We start from the raw sequence: 22232 nt of genomic DNA, 5'->3' as shown, positions 1-22232 counted from the left end.
GCAACCATGTGGGTGCTGGGAATCGAACCCAGAACCTGTGGAAGAGAACATAGTGCTCTTTACCCCTGAGTCATCTCCCTAGCTCCTGTGTGTGTTTTTTTTTTTTAAATATTTAAAAAATCATTTGTGTGTGTGTGTGTGTGTGTGTGTGTGTGTGTGTGTGTGTGTGATGGACACCATGGCCTGGGTATAGATGCCAGAGGACAATTTAAAGAGTCAATTCTGACTTTTATATGGGTTCAAGGGATCAAAATCAGGTCATCACACTTTCATGGCAGAGCTTTTATTCACTTAGCCATCTTACTGTACCTATGTTAACTGTAAAAAATGTTTATTTTATGCATGTGGGTGTTTTGTCTGCATGTGTGTCTGTGTATCACTTTTGTGCCTGTTGCTTGTGGAGGGCAGAAGAGGACATCAGAGCCCCTGGAACTGGAGTTATAGCTGATTGTGAGCTACAGTGTGGATGCTGGGAGTTGAACCTGAAAGAGCAGCCAGTGGTCTTAATCACTGAGCCATCTCTCTAGTACCCCACCATGTTTTAACTTTTTAAGAGACTGCAAGGCTGTTTTCTAAAGCAACTGTAGTCATTTGCTTTCCAGTAGTGATGTATGAGGGACCTACTTTGTCCAGGATTTTGTCAGGACTCGTTCTTGTCCATTTTTTTTTTGTTTGTTTGTTTGTTTAAATACTGTGACCAAACACAGTGCTTAATACAGACTAAGCAAGTCCTCTACTACTGTTCTACATCTCCAGCCTTGTTGGCCAGTGCTGTTTTTCTGTCAGCACAGAGACCGCACTTTAATCTACTGCTGTTTCAGCTAGCAATTGCGGCTCTGCTCAGGCCACAGCTTGGTGGGAATTCTCTTCCCTCAGGCACTGACTACGTCACTACTGGCAAATATAGGTTTTAATTGAATTACCATCATTCTATTTATCAATAAGACTTGGGAGTCAAAGGCTGGGGTGAAAACTTGCTAGCTCAGAGAGGTTGAGTACTAACTAGCTGACCTCCTCTCTTTGCCTATGTCTCCAAGAGAGAGCATCTTTCTGCTCCGTTAAAACAAAAAAAAACCCTCACCACACAAAGTCCTTCCCTACTACTTTCTGTGCATCTCTGTCGTCTTACAGACACCGTCTGACTCTATGATTACTTTCTGTCAACTAGTTGCTGACTTGGCCGCCTGACCCAAGGTTGATTTTATTAATGCAAATGTAAACTTGGGGTTCATGGTGTGATCAAATATCCTGCAAATATCCTCTTTTTGTCTAATTAAAAAGGAAAGGTTTTGCCGGGCGGTGGTGGCGCACACCTTTAATCCCAGCACTTGGGAGGCAGAGCCAGGCGGATCTCTGTGAGTTCGAGGCCATCCTGGGCTACCAAGTGAGTCCCAGGAAAGGCACAAAGCTACACAGAGAAACCCTGTCTCGAAAAACCAAAAAAAAAAAAAAAAAAAAAAAGGAAAGGTTTTAACTCTTAACACAGTAAAACTATATACAATAAGAACAATTAAGCTGGGCGGTGGTGGATGCCCCAACATTTCAGAGGAAATTTGGGTGACTGTCCAGGCAGCCAGATGTCTCTGTTATTTCTATAGTTTAGGAAGTTGTTTACTCTGCACTTCCTGTTTACTTAAGTTGAAGGCTAGATAGTTACACTGTTTTCTTTGTTACCAAATTCAGAAAGGAAACTTACAAAAGAGATGTAAAGTTTCTAAGTTGAGACACATAAAATTTTCAGTTGTTTATCTAAGAAAATGTTTTAAAGTCTAAAAAGTTATTTTTAGGATGGTAATACAAGTTATGATAGAAAATAGTTTAGGTATAAAACTTTGGCCTCATCAAGATTGGTTAGATAATAGAGTAATTTCTTCATGCAAAAAGACTGGACATTGTGTCTATAATCCTTACTTGATAATTGTTCTTTTTCTTTTTTTTTTTTTTTAAGATTTATTTATTTATTATGTATACAATATTCCTCTGCATGTTGCCTGCAGGCCAGAAGAGGGCACCAGATCTCATTACAGATGGTTGTGAGCCACCATGTCGTTGCTGGGAATTGAACTCAGGACCTCTGGAAGAGCAGCCAGTGCTCTTAACCTCTGAGCCGTCTCTCCAGCCCTTCTTTTTTTTTTTGAGACAAGGTTTCTCTGTGTAATAGTCCTAGCTGTTCTATAACTCACTTGGTAGACCAGGCTGGCCTCAGATTTACAGAGATCCACCTGCCTCTGCCTCCCAAGTGCTGGGATTAAAGGCGTGCACCACCACCGCCCAGCCCATTACATTTTTAAATGAGCTGCATAGGTACAATACCTTAAACAAGAAAAGAAACATATATACAGTATGTTGTAACAAAAATAACCTTAAATTTCTATCAATGTACAAAAGTATCTTCAAGAGTAGAAATATATATATATATATATATATATATATATATATATATAGTATGTTATAACAAAAATAATCTTAAATTTATATTAATATATAAAACTCCATACCAATGTAAAATATTTGAGATTAATAGTTGCTTTTTAGTTTAAAAGTAGATTCAATAATCTATCCTATTATCCTGCCATTCCTATATCCTCCCCCTTTTTCTTTTCTTTTCTTTTTTTTTTTTTTAAAGATTTATTTATTTATTATGTATACAGTGTTCTGTCTGCATGTGTCCCTGCAGGCCAGAAGAGGGCACCAGATCTCATTACAGATGGTTGTGAGCCACCATGTGGTTGCTGGGGATTGAACTCAGGACCTTTGGAAGAACAAACAGTGCTCTTAACTTCTGAGCCATCTCTCCAGCCCCCTCCCCCTTTTTCTTTTCAGAAAGAGATCCTTAAATCCAACCTTCCTTGCTTAGTTTTTTCTGTGACCATGACCAGTAACAGTTTGCAACCAACCCCTTTAAACGATGACATTCATAACTCACCAAATGACCATGTTCTCTAGGCTGCTTCCTGTTGTCTGAGGGTGATGGCATTTTTAGGGGACCCTGAGAAATTTAGGATAATGGTCAAGTCCTAGGAGGACTAGCTGTATTATATTTTGTTTAGTCTCTGTGATGGGAAAGTATAGATCTTATCTGAAGTCCTGGCTAGAGTAGTCTGTGAGGCTGGACCCTCTCAGCTAGCAGCTTTGAAGTTGTTCTGGATGTAGAATTTTGAGGAAACTGCAACAGATGCATTCTTAGAGGTTGGATCACCTGGGATACTTGTCTTCATCTGGTCCTCTTTTGCTGAAAACATAAACTTTTTTTGTTGTTGTTTTTTGGTTTTTGTTTTCTGAGACAGGGTTTCTCCATGTAGTTTTGGTTCCTGTCCTGGAGCTCGTTCTGTAGACCAGGCTGGCCTTGAACTCACAGAGATCCATCTGCCTTTGCCTCCCGAGTGCTGGGATTAAAGGCATGTGCCACCACGCTCAGTGAAAACATAAACTTTTAAAGGTAACATATATCTCTGCATTAACATAAGTATGGAATGTGCAGTGTGCATAAGTCAGCTAAAGATGACTTTCTGTTCTATGTTTGAGCAGGTAAAAGGCATTTATCAACTTAATAAGACCATTTGGACTGCATAACCAAACTGTAAAATAAATCTCTATCCATACCATATGAAAGGATGGCATGTAATAATAAGTCATGAGGACTCTGTAGCCAACAAGATTTATCATCTCTCATCCAGTATCAGACATGATCTCATGTCGAGGGATCAGCATATACATCACCTGTCCTGTAGTTTTTCTTGGTTTTCTTCCCTCATGTTTGTAGCCAAGATTTTCAGGAAGTCTCTCAATCAAATCTGGTCTTTATTAATTTTGAGGAAATCCACAGTTTTTTGTTTCCTGTGGAAACAAAGGCATAACTTCTCCCCCAATGCAACATATATCCTGACTTCTATTCTGAAGTTAAGACATTCTTAAAATATATAGGTTGGTCTACTTTAGCAGTTTTTTCTGCAATCCTGTGTCTCGCAGCAGCGTTTGCACTTCGCTCATCAGCATTCAAAAAATTTAAAGTAAAAAAAGCACTATATAGGATCTAGACAACCTTTGTATTTCTCATCCTTGCATGTCTTATTTTTTTTAATTACTTTAGTCTTTCTTAAAGACTTCACTTTATTATTTTTAAACTATTTTAAACTATTCTTTTCTTTATCATCTAAGCACATTTTTAAGCATTCTGTACATGTTCAGAGGATTTTTCGGTTTGGTCCTGACTGTACTAAGTGCCTTCAGTGTTCTCGGACTGAATGAGCCAAAGTTTAAACTGCTAGGCAGCAGCTAGTCCCTCTGTTGCATGGCTAGCTTAGCACATGGCATTGGTGGCTGGCTCTACCCTCTTAGCCTAATCATCCCAGCTCTGGGAAGCTTCCGTGTCTAAGGTGTGGACAGGCACTTCTGTCTAGTCTCCTGCCCCAGTAGCACACAGGCTGCTCAAGTGCTCTGCTCTGTTAAAGGGGCCGCGCCTCTATGCTTCGAGCACCTGGCCTGCTTGAGAGACTGAGGTCACCTGGAAGCTGCGTCTGACTCTGTGTTCAGAATTTTTTTTCACCTTTCTCAAGCCCTATGTGGATTTATGTGCCCGGCTTTGGGTGCCAAATGTAGTCGGACTTTCCTTTAGGCTGCCAGCTCACAAATAACGACATGGAGACTTATTAATTGCGAAAGCTTGGCCTTAGCTTAGGCTTTTCCCCAACTAGCTCTTATAACTTAAATTAACCTGTTTTTAACTATTCTATGTTCTGCCACATGGCTCAGTTATCTCTCCTCTGTACTATATGTACTACTTTCAGTGTCTCACTGAAAGATTGATCCTGAGTTCCTCTCTCTGCCCAGAAGTCCTGCCTATTCTCTCTTGCCTAGCCATTGGCCATTTAGCTCTTTATTAAACCAATCACAGTGACACATCTTCACACAGTGGAAACAAATACTCCACAACAGTCCAGCTTTGTGATTATAGCTGTTGGCCTAAAGGATTCTGCAATAAAGTCTTAATGTATGGTGTTAGGTTTTTTTAGATTTTATTTGTATTATTTTTAAATTATCTGTGTCTGTGTGTGGGTATGTGCACATGAGGGCAGATAGCCTATGAGGCCAGAGACATCAGATCCCCTGAAGCTGAAGTTACAGGTGGTTGTGAACCACCTGATATGGGTGCTGAGAATTAAATTCAGGTCTTCTGGAAGAGCAGTACTTGTTCTTTACCACCGATCCATTTCTCAGACCCTTAATGTGGTTTTGCCTTGCATCTTCCTAGTGACTCATGTGCTGAGGATCTTTCTATAAACATACTGGTCATTTGTGTACTTCCTTAGAGAAGTAGTCTGTACAGAATCACTGGCAAATTTTTTAATATTTATTTTAATTTTAAGTGTGTATTTGCCTGCATGTATATATGTATACCATATGCATTCCTGGTACCCACACAAGCCAGAAGAGGGTATTGGATCCTCTGGATCAGCGCTGCAGACACACAGCGCTGTGAGCCACTGTGTGGTTGTTGGAGACTGAACTTGGTTCTCTGCTAGAGCAGAAAATTCTGTTCTGCACTGAGCCATTTCCTAGCCCTTGTTGCCAATTTTTAATTGGTTTATTTCTCTTTTTATTATCAAATTGAAAGAGTTCTTCTAGTTACCACATCTCATGAGACACAAGATTTGACAATATTGTCTCCCATTCTATAGGTGTCTTTTACTTTAATTTTTTTTCTTAGTGCTGGTGACTGAACCTAGGACATGAGACATGCTAGGCCAGTACTCTACATTGAACTACACCCCAAACATTAGTCTTATATTTCTTTTGTTAAGTTTATTTCTAAGCATTTTGTTAAAATAATTGCTTTTGTTTGAGACAAGAGAGTAAAAACCAGAACATAATTAAGGTCATCATTTCCTGTAAACGTAAGCATTCATTTTGAAAAAGAGAATGCTTCCTTCTCACTTCCATTGTACAGTTAACATTATTTTTAAATTTATGTGATATGTGGGTGTTTTGTCTTCATGGATGTCTGTGCACCAGGTGTGTGGCCAGTGCCCATAGAGGCCAGAAGAAGGTGTTGGATCCCCTGGAACTGGAGTTATGGATGGTTGTGAGCTGCCAAGTAGGTGCTGGGAATTGAACCCAGGTCCTCTGGAAGAGCAGCCAGTGCTCTTAACTGGTTAACTATCTCTCTAGTCCTTCATTTTGCAATTGCAAAAGTAGGTGTGGAGAGATTGGCATCTGAAGTTCTAAGACTGTCCTGTGACTATGTGCAGTTCTTTAGTAAGTGTTTCTTTCCTTCTTTTTCTTTTAAGGATCAAGTTCCTGGTGGATGTATAATAGAAAAACAGGACAATATCCACCCAAGACTCCAGCCACACAACTCTGTGTCTGAACCTTCCGTGTCTCGACAGCGAAGGCAGAGAAAAAGAGAACAGACTGACCATGGTCAGGCAAAGAGCCAGGTGAGCAATCTCTTTGAAGTGAGTCATTGTGCTGCTTGGGAGACAGGCTCTGGGAAGCTTGACTTTTGTTTAGAATGATTAACAGTTGCCAAAAAGTACAGAAGAAACGGAAAGAATGGAGCGGGAAGCTGGGCAAGGATAAGATGCTTCATACTCGTTTTCAAGTACCAGTGAGTTGGAAATATAGCAAAAATGAGTGGGTCATTTTGAAAGTTAAAAGAACAGGCTGTTTGGTTCCTTTGTGTTATGTTGCTGAACATGAATTTTCTTTTTATATATTTTCTTGACCATATTTTTTTTTCTATGCAATGCTGGAAAATGAATCCAGGGTCTTGTGAATACTATATAGGCACTCCAACCACTGAGCTGAATTCCTAGCCCTTAATACTGCCTTTATTAAAATATCTTCCATTGGGGCTGGAGAGATGGCTCAGTGGTTAAGAGCACTGGCATTTCTTCCAGAGGTCCTGAGTTCAATTCCCAGCAATCACATGGTGGCTCATAACCTTCTATAATGGAATCTGATAACCTCTTCTGGCATGCAGGTTTACATGCAGATAGAACACCATATACATAAAACAGATAAAGCTTAAAAAAAGAAGCTATGTCTTAAAATATATATGTATATGTACATATGTATCTCTATAGCTACATATGGATATATATATATGGATATATGCATTCAGATATCCTATCCCTAAGCTTCTTAGGTAGTCCTTCACTTTTGGCAGAGTCTCTGTAGCACAGGCAGGTCTTGAAACTATGATTTTCTTGCCTCAGCCTCTCAGGTAGCTGGGATTATGGCCTGCACAACCAGGACTGGCTTTTTAAAATGTTGATAAAGCGCATTTGGTAGATTGCTTGTCTGCCATGCCTGTGGCCCTGGGTTCGGTTCCCTAGCATCAAGTAAACCTGATATGGGTGCTGGGAATTAAAGACATGGTGGCACAAACCTATGACCCCAAAATTTAGGTTGTGTAAATACAATCAGAAATTCATACTCATTCTTGACTACATATAGTCAATTTGAGGGTAGCTGGGGGGAATGAGACCTTCCTTTGTCAAAAAAAAAAAATTAAGTGCTTTAAAATTTTTAAGGACAAATCAGTAATGAATGCATGGGGGACTTGGCAATGGGAAGTTTTAGGGATGACTGTATATGAAACTGATAATCTCCCGCCCCCTTTAAATTATTTAAGTTCCAAGAGTCACCCCCTCGGCTTTTGCCTTCTCCCCCTGCTGTTGGAAAAGTGGATACCATAGCAACAAAACAAAATAATGAAAACCAAGGTAGACCTGTGGCTGAGTCTGGAGACAGTTCAAGGATCAGTTCAACATCATTGTCTAAGGTTTGTATAAATGTGTGCTGGGTTTAAAAATACTTCTTATAAGTCAGTGTATATTGTGGAGGTTCATGTTAAAATGTATTAGCCCCACTTTACAGTCCTAGAAGGGACAGATTTGTGCCTTCACAGCATTGGCTTTGGTTGCAATGCACGTGGTCTGCACTTCAAAGAGAGCCACTTGCAATCATGTAAGGAGACTAAGTAGATTCTGAATATGAGAAGTATGAAAGTATTGTCTCGCTCGTCCACAAGTGAACATCTTCCAGAAGCCAGGGCTGTGATCACTCTTTCATAGCTGTTACCCTTGTGTGGACTAAACGCCACATGCAAAGTGGTTTCCGCTCCTTGAGAGACCCGTGGGAGGCCGTTAGCACTCTTGGATGCTATGTCATGCATTGCTACAGGGAAAGTGAGTAGAAACAGAAATAACTCCGTGACTGTCTTTCAGGATCGACCGTTATCGGCCCGAGAGAGGAGACGACTAAAGCAGTCTCAGGAGGAGATGCTCCTCCCCTCAGGTGACGCCGGCGTCTTCATCTAGTTGGTTGTTGGTGGCTGGCCAGAAGAATTGGCTCTGGTTGTTAGTTAGGTGTACAATCTTGGAAGCAGAATAATCCACCTGGGAAAAGGATGTGGAAGAGTTCTTGAAATTTCTTAGATAAGCCTTGTGAAAAATTGTAGAGTACGGACTCTTAACTGCGTATCAGAGAAAGAGGAGTAAAGTGAGAGGCAGGGAGTGGAGAGATGCTCTTGCAGAGGACCCAGGTTCAGATCGCAGCACCTACGTGGTAGCTCACAACCATCTTTAACTTCAGTTCCAGGGGATCCAACACCCTCTTCTGACCTCCATGTGCACCAGAACACTCATACACAGAAGATAAAAATTTTAAATCTAAAATTCTTAAACAAACAAATAAATAAATTTAAAAGAGAGAGAGAAAGCCAGAGTGTTTGAACTTTGAATCTCAGGCTGGAAATCAGGTGAATATTTACCATGTTTTCCCATCCAGACTCTGTTGGTCAGGGAGCTACACTGGGCTAAGGAATGGAGGGGTTTGGGTTTGTTTATTTGTTTGTGGTTTTGTTTCGTTTTGTTTTTCAAGACAGGGTTTCTCTGTAGTTTTGGTGCCTGTCCTGGATCTCACTCTGTAGACCAGGCTGGCCTTGAACTCACAAGAGATCCGCCTACCTCTGCCTCCCAAGTGCTGGGATTAAAGGTGTGTGCCACCACCGCCCAGCTCTATTTGCTTGTTTTTTGAGATATGATCTCACTATGTAAGCTTTGGCTGGCCTGGAACTTATTATGTAGACTAGGCTAGTCTTGAACTCAGAGATCCATCTGGCACTGCCTGTTGAGTGTTGGAATTAAAGGTGTGTGGTACCTGGCTCTATGGATAATTCTATTTTTAAAATTGTTTTTAGATTTATTTTACGTGTATGAGTGTTTTACTTGCATGTACATATATAAGCCACTTGCATGCCTAGTGCCTACAGAGGTCAGAAGTCGTTGGCTTACCTGAAAGTGGAGTTATGGATGGCTGGGAGCCACCATGTGTGTGCTGGCAACAGATCTCAAGTCTCCTGCAAGAGCATCAAGTGCTCGTAACTGCTGAGCCATCTCTCCAGCCCCTCTGCGGGTCATTCTTACTACCATCATCTAAAAGTTGTGTTACCAGTTTTCCTGTATTAAAGGTGGCTGTGTCTCCAGCGTTACAGTAAATGTGTTAAGGGAAGTTTCTTGTTTCATATTTATAGTCATCCCCAAAGGTAGGTAGTGTTACCCTGTGGTTCTAGAAGGCTAAAAACTTGCCCAAGCTTCAAAGCTGGTAAACCCAGGACTAAATTTGGGCTAAAGTGACAGACACCAGAATGATGATGCACATGCTCTTTGGGTTACTCTGGCTGACTCTTCCTGTAGTGTCTTCTGTACTCAATATGAAGTCCTCCTTAGCTGAGTCCAGCACACCACAAACAGCTGCTGGGGTGTTCATATTTTCAGGTCCTTCAGTTCGGAGAACTCCAAGTGCAGCGGAGCCAGTGAAGCCACAGGAAGAAGACCAACCTGTTTCTGCCCGACGATTCTCTTCAGACTGCAGCATCACTCAGGTACATCACACACTCCTGAGGGACATGGAGATGATGTGTCTTTTCCTGGGAAACCTAATACAGTTAACCTAACAGATGTCTGCATCATGTTTTAGGGGCATTGCTCACCATGCTTTTCCTTTTGGGAGACAGAGTCTTAGTAACTGAGGCCAACTTGGAACTTTCTGTGTAGCTGAGGGTGACCTCCAAATCCTCCTGCCTCCATGTTCTAGGTGTTAAGAATACAGGCATACACTACCATACTCAGTTCATTTTAAGATTAAATCTTGCTGTGTAGCCCAGGATGACCTTGAACTCGTGATTCTCCTGTCTCCATATCTGTCTTAATGTTCTGTTGCTCTGAAGAGACACCATGACCATGGCAGCTCTTATAAAGGAAAGCATTTAATCGGGGCTGGTTTACAGTTCAGAGTTTTAGCCCATTGCTGTCATGGTGGGGGGCATGGCAGCCCACAGGCAGACGTGGTGCTGGAAAGTAACTGAGAGTTCTACATCTGGAGCCATAGGCAGCAGGAAGAGAACAAGACACTGGGCCTGGCTAGAGCATAAGAAATCCCAAAGCCCACACCCAGTGACACACTTGCTTCAACAAGTCCACACCTACTCCAACAAGGCCACACCTCCTAATAATGCCACTCAGTGTGACCAAACATTCAAATCTGTGAGCTTATGGGGGCCATTCTTATTCCAACCACCAGTGTCCCAAGTTCTGGGATTAAAGAAAGTGTGTACCACTATGCCTAGCCCTCTTTTTCACGTTTGATCAAGAAAGGAACTCAGGCCAGGCGGTGGCGGCACACACCTTTAATTCCCAGCACTTGGGAGGCAAAGGCAAGTGAATCTCTATGAGTTTGAGACCAGCCTGGTCTAGAGTGAGTTCCAGGATAGCCAAGGTTACAGAGAAACCCTGTCTTGAAAAACCAGAAAACAAAAACAACCCCCCCCAATAAACAAACAAAAAACAAAAGAACTCAAATAATAATTAAAAAGGTTATGCTCAACTCATTGAAGGTATACATTTTTAAAATGTGTATGAGTGTTTTCCCTGTATGTGTGTTTGTTCACTACATGTGTGCCTGGTGCCCTGGAGGCCAGAAGATCTCCTGGAACTGGAGTTACAGATGGTAGTGAGCCACCATGTGGGTGCTGGGAATGGCACCCAGTGCTCTTAATGGCTAGGTGACCTCTCCAGTCCCAAGGCTATGTATTTTCCAGGCATTCTTGTTAACAGTTGGAAGTTTAGTCAGAAGCCTTTCTTAGGGAGTTGTCTTGTTTTCTCTCTTTTTTTATTTTGTTTTTGTTTTTTGATATTGGGGATTGAGCCTAGGGTCTCACACTTGTTAGGCAAGTATACTACCACTGAGGTATATTCCCTAGACCATTTTTCTACTTTTATTTTGAGACAGGGTTTTACAAACTCACTAGTTGATCTTATAGTCACTGTGTAGCCCAGGCTAAACTTGAGCTTGCAGTCCTTCTGCCTCAGCCTCTGAAGTAGCTGAGATTACAGTCCTGTACCAGCAGGCCAGGCTAAGATCATCCATTAGGCAACACTTTGTCTATTTTTCTGTATCACTAAATATCCATCTTTATGGCCTTATTTTTTTATTTATTTATTTTTTTGAGACAGGGTTTCTCTGTGTAGTTTTGGTGCCTGTCTTGGATCTCACTCTGTAGACAAGGCTGGCCTCGAACTCAAAGAGACCCACCTGGCTCTGCCTCCTGAGTGATGGGATTAAAGGTGTGCGCCTCTGCCACCCGGCTTTATGGCCAGATTTTTAACTCAGTTGCTAATGATGAATCTTTAGTTCCCTGTTTGTGTCAGGTTATTTAAGGTTTTTGAGATAGAGTCTTCTCAAATTCCCTATATAAAGCCTAGGCCAGCCTGGGGCTTACTGCAATTCTTCTGTCTAAATTTCCTGTGTGCTGGGATTAGATGTGAGCCACCAGCAACCTGGTGTATTGTTTACAGTATCATTTAGTTACTTCACTAATTGACATCCGCACTTTCTAAAGCTGTGAGGTTTGTGTGAATTATACTAGGTAACCTTGTATATAACTTTAATAATCTCATATGGTAGCAAGTGGGAATTGCCTGGATTAATGTGTCATTGTGTCTTGTTTAAAATGCCTGTTTTCCTTCTGGGGTAAGCCCCTCTGCCTGAGAACCGAATCACCAGAACAGCCATCCACTCTGCTCTGCAAAGGAAATACCTTCATAACTGAGACTGTGGTCTTGAAAAGCTTCACCCTGGTGTTCCTCAGTCTTCAATTGTGAACTTCAGGAGTGAACTGTGACAGCATTTGAATAAATTCACTTTGTTTTATTTTTTGAGACAGGGTTTCTCTGTATTACAGTCCTAGCTGTCCTGAAACTCACTCTGTAGACAGGCTGGCTTGAACTCAGAGATCCACTTTCCTCTGCCTCCTGAGTGCTGGGATTAAAGGTGTGCACCACCACCGCCTGGCATTCATTTGAATAAATTAACTTCAAGTTTTCTGTGAGTTTCTCCTTTTTAATTGCATGGAGGTACATAGTGTCTGGTTACACTTGAAACATTTTGAGTATTACATTCTGATTTTGTTCTTTCCAAACACTAATAGGAAAAGAGACTGATACATGGTCTGTCTGAGGATGAGTTAAGTTCTTCTACAAGCTCAACTGATAAATCAGATGGGGATTCCAGGGAGGGGTAAGTTCTTGGTTTTCTGTCTCACTGTGTTTGAGCTGAGTCTAAAAAGTATTCCTGCCTGTGGTACTCATAACATTACACGTAATTCCTGGTACATGCCGGAGCTTAAAATCCCTCTTCTGTGAGAGGAAAGGAGAGCTGACTCAGTGGTGAAGAAGGCCGGCCGATCTTCCGAGGGCTTGGGTTCCCTTCCCAGCACCCACATGGCGGCTCACAACCCTCTGCCACTCCAGTTCCAGGCGACCCGAAGCCCTCTCCTTGTCTCCGTGAGCACTGTATGCACGTCGTGCATATCACGCAGGCAAGACACTTACACACATAACTTGAGTTTTTAAAATTTTAAACCGTTTGTGTCTTCTATGGAAACAGTGTCGTTTTCATTCAGAATTCTTACAGAGTATATTCTTGGACCTACAAGTTTGCACTTGTTATCAGTGTTGGCTGTTATTTTCCTTAGGGCTTTTTGACACACTCACAGCCCTTTGCCTTCTCTGGGATTCTTTTTTTGAGACAGGGTCTCACTGCTCTCTGAGAATTCTAAATAAATGTGTATTAGACTGCTTATAGATGGCCACAATCTCTGTGATGCTCGGATTAGTCTTCCACAGTTTTCTTTGTTCTGTTTTTCATAGATTCTATTTTATGGAAGATTTGTGCTCACTCACCTGTCTGTGTCTAGTTCATTAGCCCCATTTAACACATCGTGTTTTCATCTCTACGAGTTCAACAGAGGCCCATTGTGTGTCTTCCACACTGTTCCCTTAGCATGTTCATGTTTTCTCTCTGTAGCCATAGGAAATATATCTATAACAACCACTTCAGTGTCCTCGGCTACTCGTTCTATTACTTGGGTCACTTCTGGGCTTGTTTCTATCAATTTGATTTTTTTCCCCTTCACAAGGGTGATCTCTCCTGCTTTTTTTCAGTTTGGAGTGGAGTGGAGCCTGTGAATTTTAGCTCTCTGAGGCTGGTGTTTCTGTGTTTCTGTGACTATTCTTGACTTTTTATATTTGTGTAAAATTAAGTCACTTGGAAATGGCTGTGTAGAATGTGTATGCAAAGTTGGGTTATTTCTTTCTGACCCTCCTTTCTCAGATTCCTCTCACCTTCGGTTTGCAGTGGCTGTTGACCCCTGACCCTAGCTTCTGTAGGTCAGAAAGCCTGAAGCTCTCTTTCTGTGTTTTGAGATGCCTGTGGTCTGCCCTTGGGCTAGAACTGGCCTCCTTTCCAAAGCCACCTGTCGATTTGGTCCCGTCTTCATTGCCTTCCTGAGGTTGATTGTTGTACTTTACAAGATTATAGTTGCTGTGGAAGGGTCAGTCTGTCAGACAGCAAGCACATGGCATTTGCATCAGAACTCCCTAAGGGTCATTTCACATCCAACTTCTGTCACGAAGTCAGGTGTATGCTAAGGAGTCCCTCCCCTCCCCCCAGGAAGAGTCATACCAATGAAATGAGTGACTTGGTACAGCTGATGACTCAGACTCTGAAGCTGGACTCTAAAGAGAGCTGTGAAGATCTCCTGGTACTAAATCCCGTGTCAGAATTCAAACTTCATCGGAAGTACCGTGACACGCTGGTTCTTCACGGCAAGGTTGCAGAAGAGGCGGAGCTCCACTGTGAAGAGCTGCCTTCAGGTGACTACTGCTTTGTTCTTTCACAGCAGATAGCAAATTCAGTTCGTGGAGGACAAGGCTGATACTGTAAGCTGTTTTTGTTTTTAACTTTCCGTTTGGATAGCTACATAAAAGTATATCTTATATAGTCAGTAGATACATTCCAAAGTTTCATGAAAATTTATATCTCTTTATATTTTGGTTTTATGAGGCAATGGCTCATGTAGCTCAGGTTGACCTCAAACTTGCTCTGTAGCTGAGGATAGCTTTGAACCCCTGATCTTCTGGCCTCAGCCTCTCAAGTGCTAGAATTTGTGGATATGCGCATGTGAGTGCAGTGCCCGTGGCGATTAGAGCTTTGGATTCCCAGAAGAGGTCCTCCTATTCTCAGAGCTGGAGTTACAGATGGTAGTGGGTCACATGATGTGGGTGCTAGAATTGAATTCAGGTCCTCTAGGAGAGCAACAGGTACTCTTAACCACTGAGCTATTTCTCCAGCCTCTTGAAAATCGATTTTTAAAAATAAATGTAAATAATTCAATAAGCCTTATAACATTGCATAAAATATTTGAAATTTTTAATGTGAATTTTCTTCAAGTTAGACAATTGTTAATTCTTCAAGTTAGTTTTCTTAGATTTTGGAGATGATAACATGAAGCTTAAAGACTAATTTTTGCTGTTGTTGTTGTTGTTATTTTGTTTTTGTTTTTGTTTTTCAAGGCAGGGTTTCTCCATGTAGCTTTGGTGCCTGTCCCGGATCTCACTCTGTAGCCCAGGCCGGCCTCCAACTCACAGAGATCCACCTGCCTCTGCCTCCTGAGTGCTGGGATCAAAGGCGTGTACCATCGCTGCCCGGCCAGTGACTAATTTATAGCATTAAAAACTAGAAGTGAGACTTAGTGGTGGGCGCTTAGCTAACAGGCAAGGCCCTGGGTTCCATTTATCCCCAGCACCCGAAAAACCAATTTTTTAAAAACTAAAATAAAGTATAGGGGCTGGAGAAATGGCCCAGCAGTTTAGAGTACTGGCTGATCTTCCAGAGGACCTGGGTTCAATTTTCACCACCCATATTGCAGCTCATAACCATCTGTAACTCCAGTTCCAGGGGATCTGAGACCCTCTTCCGATCTCTGTGGGTACTGCAGATGTGGTGCAGAGACATACATGCAGGCAAACACCCATACACATAAAATAAATATGAATAACCTTTTTTTAAGGAACTGAAGTATATAAATAAGTTAGACAGAGTTACTCATGCCTATAATCACTGTACTTAGCCGCTGAGGCAGGAGTATTACTTAGAATTTGCAGCTTGCTTGAGCTACAGACTAAGATCCTAACTCAAACAGAAATAAGTAACATGATAATAATGTAGACATGGTGAGGAAGTGGACATGAGACTACTTGAAGTGAGGAAAAGGGGCTAGTGCCTGGTGGGGAGGTTTGGGAGGTCATAGGAGGTGATTCTGATCAAAGCGCAATAATACATACAAATGTCATAATGAAACACAGTATTGTATGTCACCTAACAGATTCCAAAACTAAACAGAAGGGGCTGGAGCGATTGCTCAGTGGTTAAGAGCACTGGCTGCTCTTCCAGAGTCCTGAATTCAAATTTCCAGCTACCACGTGGCAGCTCACAACCATCACTAGTGGGATCTGATGCCCTCTTCTGGTATAAAATTGTGCGTGCGGATAGAGTACTCATTCTTAAAATAAATAAATCTTTAAAAATATAAAATAAAACAGAAAAAGGTATATTTATTTATTTTTTGATACTTTGGTTTTTTTTTCTTTTGTTTTTTGTTTTGGAAACATGGTCTTGCTACACAGCCCCAGCTGTCCTGGAACTTATTATGTAGATCAAGCTGGCCTTGAACTCAGAGATCCACCGGCCTCTGCCTGGGCTGAAAGGTGTGCACCACCATGCCCAGCTCAGAGAAAGATATATCAATGAATTCATTAGGCTGGATTCTTGTTGCAGCAGGATTTGTAAAGACTGTATTGTTCTCGCTGTAGTGGTGTTATTTTCCCTGTTTCTTATTGCTACATTTTTAGCTATCATATCAGGTTCTGAGAAGATCAGGAGAATAGTCGAAGTCTTGAGAGCTGATGTAATCCAGGGCCTGGGGGTTCAGCTTCTCGAGCAGGTGTATGATATTTTGGAGGAGGAAGATGAATTGGAGAGAGAGGTAAGTGTCTTAAGCCGTGTCAAGCTGCTTGTGTTACAGGCTTTTAAATATACATAATATAGTTTATGTACCATGCGACTTGCTTATTTGAAGTATACATTTCAGTGATTGTCCCTGTTCGGTTATCACCACAGTCAGTGTTTGGACATTTTCCCTGCTCCCCACAGAAACCTTAGAACATTAGCAGTGTTCCCCATTGTTTCATTGTGACCCCCCAAGGAGTCACAAATAGTTCTCTCTGCATATATTTACATATATTTCCTATTCTGGACAATTTGTATAAATGGAATTTCATACAAGTAACCTTTGTGTTTTGTTTCTCTCCATGTAATATTTTGAAGAGTCATCCATGTTATAACATGTACTAATACATCAGTTTTTTTCATGGCCAAATATATTATGCTATGAATTTTGTTTACTCATCAGCAGATGGATATTTGTGTGGTTTCCATTTTTTTTTAACTTCTGAACACTCATGGGCAAGTTTTTGTGAGGCTTCACTTTTCTTGGATTTGTACATTCTCTAGGAGTGAAGTTGCTTGATCATACAATAGCTATATTGAAATGTTTGGGCAATTTCCAGAATGTTCCCTAAAGTGACTGTACCATTTTGTATTCTCACTAGCAGTATAAGATAAGAAGTTCCAATTTCTCCACACCCTTGACGGTCCTTGTGACTGTCTGCTTGATGATAGCCATTCCAGTGGGTATAAATATTCCAGTGGGTATAAAATGGAGTCCATTGTAAGTTTGGTTTGCATTTCCCTGATGACTAATGATGTTGTGTGTATTTTCATATACTTTAACAATTTGCATATTTTCCTTGGAGAAATGTTTATTTTAAACTTGGGCTATTAACCTTTAAATTGTCGAGTTTTTATATATTCTGGATACAAGTCTTTCATCAGATATAAGATTTGCAAATGGTTCTCCTAATGTATGGTGATATTTGATTCAATTCTTACACTATGAGCCTATACAGATTTTCTGTTTCTTTGTGAGTCAGTCTTGGTAGGTTATTTCTAGGAATTTCTCAGTTTCAACTAGGTTATGAAGTTGGTTGCCATACAATTATTTATAGTTGTTACAATATTTTTTAGTTTGTAGAGTTGAAAGTAATATCTACATTTTAATTTATAATTTTCATATTCTGAATTTTTCTCTCTTGCTTATTAATCTGTTTAAAACTTCGTGAGGGGGCTGGAGAGATGGCTCAGCGGTTAAGAGCACTGGCTGCTCTTCCAGAAGTCCTGAGTTCAATTCCCAGCACTCACAAGGCAGCTAACTACTGTCTGTAACTCCAAGATCTGACACCCTCACACAGACATACATGCAGGCAAAACACCAATATACATAAAATAAGAATAAATTATTTTTAAAAAGTAAAACTTTGTGAATTTTCAGTAGCACTTGCTTGCAGTCCCAGGTACTCAGAAGGCTGTGACAGGAGGTCACTTGGTTCCAAGTGTTTCAGACGGGCTGGGCAATATAAAGGTCTGTCTGAGGAGGAGAAGACAGGAGAGTGGGCAGCGGTGGTGGCGGTGGTCAGGGGGCATTTGGCTGGAGGAGGAGAAGAGGACTCAGGTAGTAGTTTCTGGTTTTCTTGGGCTGCTGTGCTGTGTGGTCTGGGACGAAGGTGGTTGACGGACGCCCAATAGTTTTTAGGGTGGCTGCACCCACAGTCGAGTCTCGGTCCAATCGGCTATGCTGGGCAGAAGAGGAACTCTTGCTTCTTGGCTGAACGCTGCTGAGTTTTAGCTGCAGTCTTGCAGTAGAATGATAGACATGTTGATGTCCTACTTCTCCCAGAAAGATAGCCTTTTACCTGGGAGCAAGGAGGCTGTTGCACAAATCCTAAATGGTCTTATAATAAAAACCCAGAGCCAGATATTGGGGTAAATGCTGAAAGATCAGAAAGACAAAGGAACAAGCCACTAGAGAAACTTCTCACCACCACTGAATCCTCAGGCCGGAAGGGCGGCGAGATTCTGTCTCCGTGGATCCTCAGACTGAATGCCTGAGTCCTTAGCCAAAAGGGCCGAACTTCTGTCTCCTCCCACGTTATATTCCTTTCTCTGCCCAGCCATATCACATCCTGTCTCAGCCTTCCTGGTGCTGGGATTAAAGGTGTGTGCCACCACTGCCTGACCTCTAATCTGGCTCTGCCCTCTGATCTCCAGGCACACTTTGTTAAGAGCACAAACAAGGCAGACGGGTGCTGGTGGCGCATGGCACCACCACATACAGAGAAACCCTGTCTCGAAAAAACCAAAAACAGTTTTTTTAGATTTCACTTTATGTGTGTGAATGTTCTGTTTGCATGTTTGTCTCTGCACCATGTGCATTCCTAGTGCTCACCAAGGTCAGAAGAGGGTATTTGATCCCCTGGAGCTCCAGCTATGGACAGTTGTGAGCTGCCATGTGGATGCTAAAAACTGAACCCAGATCCTCTGCAGGAACAAGTGCTCTTAACTGCTGAGTCATCTCTCCAGCCTTCTATCTTTTTTAAAAATTACACTAATTTACTGTGTGTGCATGTGTGAATGCATGCATGCATGCGTGCACATACATACATGCACATACCATGACAAACGTGGAGAGTAAGGACAGTTGGAGAGTTGGTTCTCTCCTTCCACTGTGTGGTTTCTGGGGTTCGAATGCAGTGCAGAGGTCACCAGGCTTCCGTGGCAAGTGTCTTTACCCACTGAACCATCCCACCAGTGCTTGAATGTATTCCATCGTGCACTCTGTGCCTACTCTCCAGCCCCCCACATTGACCCTTTTCAAGAGTATAGACCATGTGTTCAATAACATGGCACTTGGAGCCGGGCAGTGGCGTACGCCCTTAATTCCAGCACTCGGAAGGCAGAGTTACATCTCTGAGTTTGAGGCCAGCCTGGCCTACAGAGCAAGACAGAGAAACCTAGTCTCAAAAAACCAAAAAAATAAAAATAAAATAACACGTGGTTTTGTATTTTTCTATTTGTTTCTGTTTCCTTTCTGTTCTGGACAGGTCTCATGTAGCCTAGGCTGACCTCAGATCTGCTGTGTAGCTGAGGGTGACTTTGAACTTCCGATGCTCCTGCTTCCCCACCCCAAGTGCTGGGATTATAGACATATGCTGCCAAACCCAGTTTATGCAGTGCTGGAGACCAAGGCCAGTGCTCCCTGTATGCTAGGCAAGACTAAGTCCTAGTCCAGCTACTGGGCTTCTCTAGGTTCGCATGAATAGTTTCACATTGTGTTTTTTAATGAGGGCCTTTGTTTTGTAACATAAACTGGCCTCAGATTGGTAGTCCCCCTGCCCCTGCCTCCTGATGCTGGTGTGACAGACATGGGCTACAGTCTTAGCTAGGTTATTCTTTTTTTTTTTTTAATGGCAGGGTCCCATGTAGCCTAGGCTGGTCTCAAATTCACTATGTAGGCTGGCCTTGAATGCTCAATCCTCCTGCCTCCACCTCCAGGTTGTGTATTTTTACCAGAATATCATCAAAGGGATGCTGTGTCTTCAGTGAATTCTATCAGAATAGGTATCACATCCATTCAACATACTAGGTGTTATTCTAAATTTCAGCATCCATTTCAGCAGATCTTTGGGTTATTAGTCAGGTCTTGTAAGCCTCACCCTTTTCTGAGATTGGGTCTCACTAAGTTACTTAGCTTGGCTTCAAACTCACTCAGGCAGGCCTTGAACTTGAGTAGATGGGATTCAGGTCTGGATTTGAAGTTTCAAAAAAAAATTTTTTTTTTTTTTTTTTTTAGTTTTTTGAGACAGGGGAAGTTTCCAAATTTTATGCAGAAGTCAGCAACATGGCTCAGTGGGGACAAGCTCTTCCATGTAAAAGTGGAAGCGGAGGGCCAAGTCCACAGAACTGCTCTCTGGCCTCCACATGTGCATGTTTAAACTTACACAGTTGTACATAGATCATACACACACACACACACACAGTAATTGTATGTAAACAGAACTTGTAGTATTCCCCCATATGGCTTTCTCCTTGGTATTGTTAGAAGTCAGACAACAAATTCAGGAGAGTAATAAAGTGAAGCAGTTTTTAAATATACAATTCAGCAGAAAAGGACAAAGCATAGAGGAAAGGCAGAAGCAGCTGGCATGCTGATTTGGCACAAAACAGTGGTTTTTAAAGTTCCAAAACGAAGACATGGCCATCCCTTTCTGGCCTCCCTCTCAAATTCTCCACCTTGTTGGTTTAGCGTACCTAATGAATAATCTGGGCCCCTTTCTGATGGCCGACTCTGTGACAAGCAGATATCATCCACCAGCTTGGGGCTCAGCCTCCTGCTTATCTGACCTCTAAGGTGCCTCCTACTGAAACGGACCTGTTCATTACAGTGTGATTCTCAGGAAAAATTCCTTTTCTGTTCTGTCCTGATTTTCTTATCTGTTTCTCAAACAGGCACGATTACGGGAGCACATGGGGGACAAGTATACAGCGTACAGTGTGAAAGCTCGCCAGTTGAAGTTTTTTGAAGAAAATGTGAATTTTTGAGATTTGTTCGAACATGCTGCCAGAACTAAAGACTGTTTTCAAAGGTTTTTCATCTAAACAACAACAACAAACCTGTTTCAGTTACTCAGAGGCCACTCGCCATCCTCGGGGCTCTCTTTGGGGTCTTCTTATTATATAACATTAGACAGGGTAGCCTAATGTGAAACACGTTCACAAAAGAAAAAACTTTGAATATCATTTTATTTTTATGAGGAAAAATGTTCTATTTGTTTGTTACTGTTTACTGAGCCTTAAACCAACTTTATATCTAGTTTATTTTTTAAAGATATTAACTAGCTTGAAATGGGACCAGAAAATGTTGGGTTATATTGTACTGCAGTGATAAAAGCAAGAAGAAGAAAACCTGACATCTCCTTCTACTTGCTATTGTTTATAACCTTAGAGAGTAGTGATGTTTACTCTCTAATGTCCCTCACTGTTCTGGGAATAGAGTTAAAGACCATGAAATTCTATGCTGCATTTGAACAACTTTTTTTTTTTCCTTTAATCTGAACCTTAGTGGGGTTCAGTCTTCAGACTCTTAGAACTCTTGTTCAGTCTAAAGTGTAGCTTGTAACTCATTTCTTTTTTCCATCAGCAAAAACATCTCTTAAATGTGAATTCTTCTTTCAACTAAGCAATGTCTAAGGAAAGTCCAGGTCCTTAGTTCAATTGGATATGCGCAATGTCTGTCTTTATGTACAATAAAGTGTCAGCTGAGTTTTTATATTTTAAATGTGTAACTGGACAGCTGGGTGCAGTGGTGCACACTTGAATCCTAGCACCTGAGAAACACAGGCAGGTGGGTCATGAGTTCAGTGCTAGCCTGGATGACAAAGTAAGTTCAAGGCCAGCTCATACTAGAGACCCTCATCTCAAAAAAAAAAAGTCATAATTGTATATCACGTGTTACTTAATAAGTAATGTCCATCTAGAAAGATTTTTATAAATAAAATACAAGTCTTTATTAAATTTTCATTTTTAAGATTAATTTTCTGAGTGTGTGTGTGTGTGTGTGTGTGTGTGTACACGTGTGTGTGTACGTGTGTGTACGTGTATGTGTACGTACGTGTGTGACATGTATGTGCAGGTGCCTGAGGAGGCCAGAAGAGAGAGGGTGTTGGATCCTCTGGACTCGGCTTTGCAGGTGGTTATGAGCCACCTGCTGTGGGTGCTGGGAACTGAACCCAGGTTTTCTGTAAGAGCAGCAAGTGCTCTGAACCACTGAGCCATCTCTCCAGCCCCCTCACCGTTATAGTTAAAGGACTGGAAATTACTCCAAATGTTGTTTGTTTTCTCAGACAGGGTCTCACTATGTAGCTCTGGCTGTC

General features: G+C 41.7%; 1 protein-coding gene across 1 annotated transcript in view; it reads left to right on the top strand.

Moving 5' to 3' along the window:
- The window catches only part of Nek4 (NIMA related kinase 4), a 41138-nt gene extending 19510 nt beyond the window's left edge, over positions 1–21628 (top strand). The window contains exons 8-15 of the mRNA XM_059273939.1: positions 6288–6437; positions 7637–7786; positions 8232–8301; positions 9783–9889; positions 12494–12582; positions 14017–14219; positions 16257–16390; positions 20809–21628. Of these exons, the coding sequence (XP_059129922.1) occupies positions 6288–6437; positions 7637–7786; positions 8232–8301; positions 9783–9889; positions 12494–12582; positions 14017–14219; positions 16257–16390; positions 20809–20901 (996 nt within the window). The 3' untranslated portion in view covers positions 20902–21628. The remainder of the gene's footprint in view (positions 1–6287; positions 6438–7636; positions 7787–8231; positions 8302–9782; positions 9890–12493; positions 12583–14016; positions 14220–16256; positions 16391–20808) is intronic.
- The last annotated feature ends 604 nt before the right edge of the window (positions 21629–22232 follow it).

This window comes from Peromyscus eremicus, chromosome 9 (assembly GCF_949786415.1).
Source record: "Peromyscus eremicus chromosome 9, PerEre_H2_v1, whole genome shotgun sequence".
Classification (NCBI taxonomy): domain Eukaryota; kingdom Metazoa; phylum Chordata; class Mammalia; order Rodentia; family Cricetidae; genus Peromyscus; species Peromyscus eremicus.
This window is presented reverse-complemented; position numbering and strand designations above follow the sequence as displayed.